Genomic DNA, 1,752 nt, shown 5'->3' with positions numbered 1-1,752 from the left:
AAGTTCTCTTGCTGGATGAAGCGACGTCGGCTTTGGATAGTCAAAGTGAAAAAGTAGTTCAGGAGGCCTTAGACAAAGCGAGCTTTGGACGCACGTGCATCGTAATAGCTCACCGATTATCAACAGTTCAAGATGCTGACGTCATTGTCGTTATCAACCGTGGAAGAGATATGGAAATCGGGACACATTCGGAATTGATGTCGAAAAAGGGATTGTACAGGCATCTCTACAACCTACAGGGAAAATGAAGATTATTATGACGTAATCATCACGTGGAAACGGTGGAAAATGCGAGTCATTCCGAATTAGGATGGATGCCTGCAACAAACGTCTTCTTCTCCTCTCATCTCTCCTCTTCTCTTCACTTCACTCTTCTCTCCTCTTCTCTACACTTCACTCTTCTCTCCTCTTCCCTACTCTTCTCTTCTCCTCTCCTCTTCACTTCACTCTTCCCTTCACTCTTCCCTTCTCTTCTCTCTTCCCTCTTCTCTTCACTTCACTCTTCTCTCCTCTCCTCTTCACTTCACTCTTCCCTTCTCTTCTCTCTTCCCTCTTCTCTTCACTTCACTCTTCTCTCCTCTCCTCTTCACTTCACTCTTCCCTTCTCTTCTCTTCCCTTCTCTTCTCCTCTTCTCTCTTCCCTCTTCTCTTCTCCTCTTCTCTCTTCCCTTCTCCTCTTCTCTTCTCTCTTCCCTCTTCTCTTCTCTCTTCCCTTCTCTTCTCTTCTCTCTTCCCTTCTCTTCTCTTCTCCTCTTCTCTTCTCTTTTCCTCTTCCCTTCACTCTTCTCTCCTCTTCTCTACACTTCACTCTTCTCTTCTCCTCTTCCCTTCTCTTCCCTTCTCTTCTCTTCTCTTCTCCTCTTCCCTTCTCTTCCCTTCTCTTCTCTTCTCTTCTCTCTTCCTCTTCTCTTCCCTTCTCCTCTTCTTTTCTCTTCTCTTCCTCTTCTCTTCTCTCTTCCTCTTCCCTCTTCTCTTCCTCTTCTCTTCTCTTCTCTCTTCCTCTTCCCTCTTCTCTTCTCCTCTTCTCTTCCCTCTTCTCTTCCTCTTCTCTTCTCTCTTCCTCTTCTCTTCTCCTCTTCACTTCTCTTCTCTTTTCTTCCTCTTCCCTCTTCTCTCTTCCCTTCTCTTCTCTTTTCTTCCTCTTCCCTCTTCTCTCTTCTCTTCTCTTCTTTTCTTTTCTTCTTTTCTTCTCTTCTTTTCTCTTCTTTTCTTTTCTTCTCTTCTCTTCTTTTCTTTTCTTCTTTTCTTCTCTTCTTTTCTTTTCTTTTCTTCTCTTCTTTTCTTCTCTTCTTTTCTTTTCTTCTTTTCTTTTCTTCTTTTCTTCTCTTCTTTTCTTTTCTTTTCTTCTCTTCTCTTCCCGTCTCTTCTCTTCTCTTTTACTCTTCTTTTCTTTTCTTCTCTTCTTTTCTTCTCTTCTCTTCTTCCCTTCCCTTCTTTTCTTCTCTTCTTTATCCCTTTCCTGTTTCATTTATCTTGCACTGACGAACGAAGAAGTGAAACACGGAATCAAAATATTTTTGCTATATCGACCTCCTGTGACTGATATTTATTCGTTGTTGATGAACTTTTATGTAATAAACGATTACTCAAATTGAAGACTCATTTTTTTCTTCTTGTGTGTCAGATGATTTACCTACGGGCAAAACAAAAACGACGATAATTAATGTTCTGTTTAGTACAAAAAAAAACTCAAGAACGATGTAAAAAAAAAAAACATGAATATAAGTGAATTAAATGTACATACCTGTTTAA

At 40.5% G+C, this 1,752-nt stretch overlaps 1 protein-coding gene across 1 annotated transcript in view; it reads left to right on the top strand.

The window, feature by feature from the left end:
* Phum_PHUM579000 (multidrug resistance protein 1, 2, putative) overlaps positions 1 to 248 on the top strand; it is a gene marked incomplete at both ends in the record, with an annotated part of 438 nt that extends 190 nt beyond the window's left edge. Inside the window, one exon of the mRNA XM_002432223.1 lies at positions 4 to 248. Coding sequence (XP_002432268.1) covers positions 4 to 248 — 245 coding nt within the window. The remainder of the gene's footprint in view (positions 1 to 3) is intronic.
* Between the last annotated feature and the right edge of the window lie 1,504 nt (positions 249 to 1,752).

Source organism: Pediculus humanus, genomic scaffold (assembly GCF_000006295.1).
Source record: "Pediculus humanus corporis 1103172108308 genomic scaffold, whole genome shotgun sequence".
Lineage (NCBI taxonomy): Eukaryota > Metazoa > Arthropoda > Insecta > Psocodea > Pediculidae > Pediculus > Pediculus humanus.
This window is presented reverse-complemented; position numbering and strand designations above follow the sequence as displayed.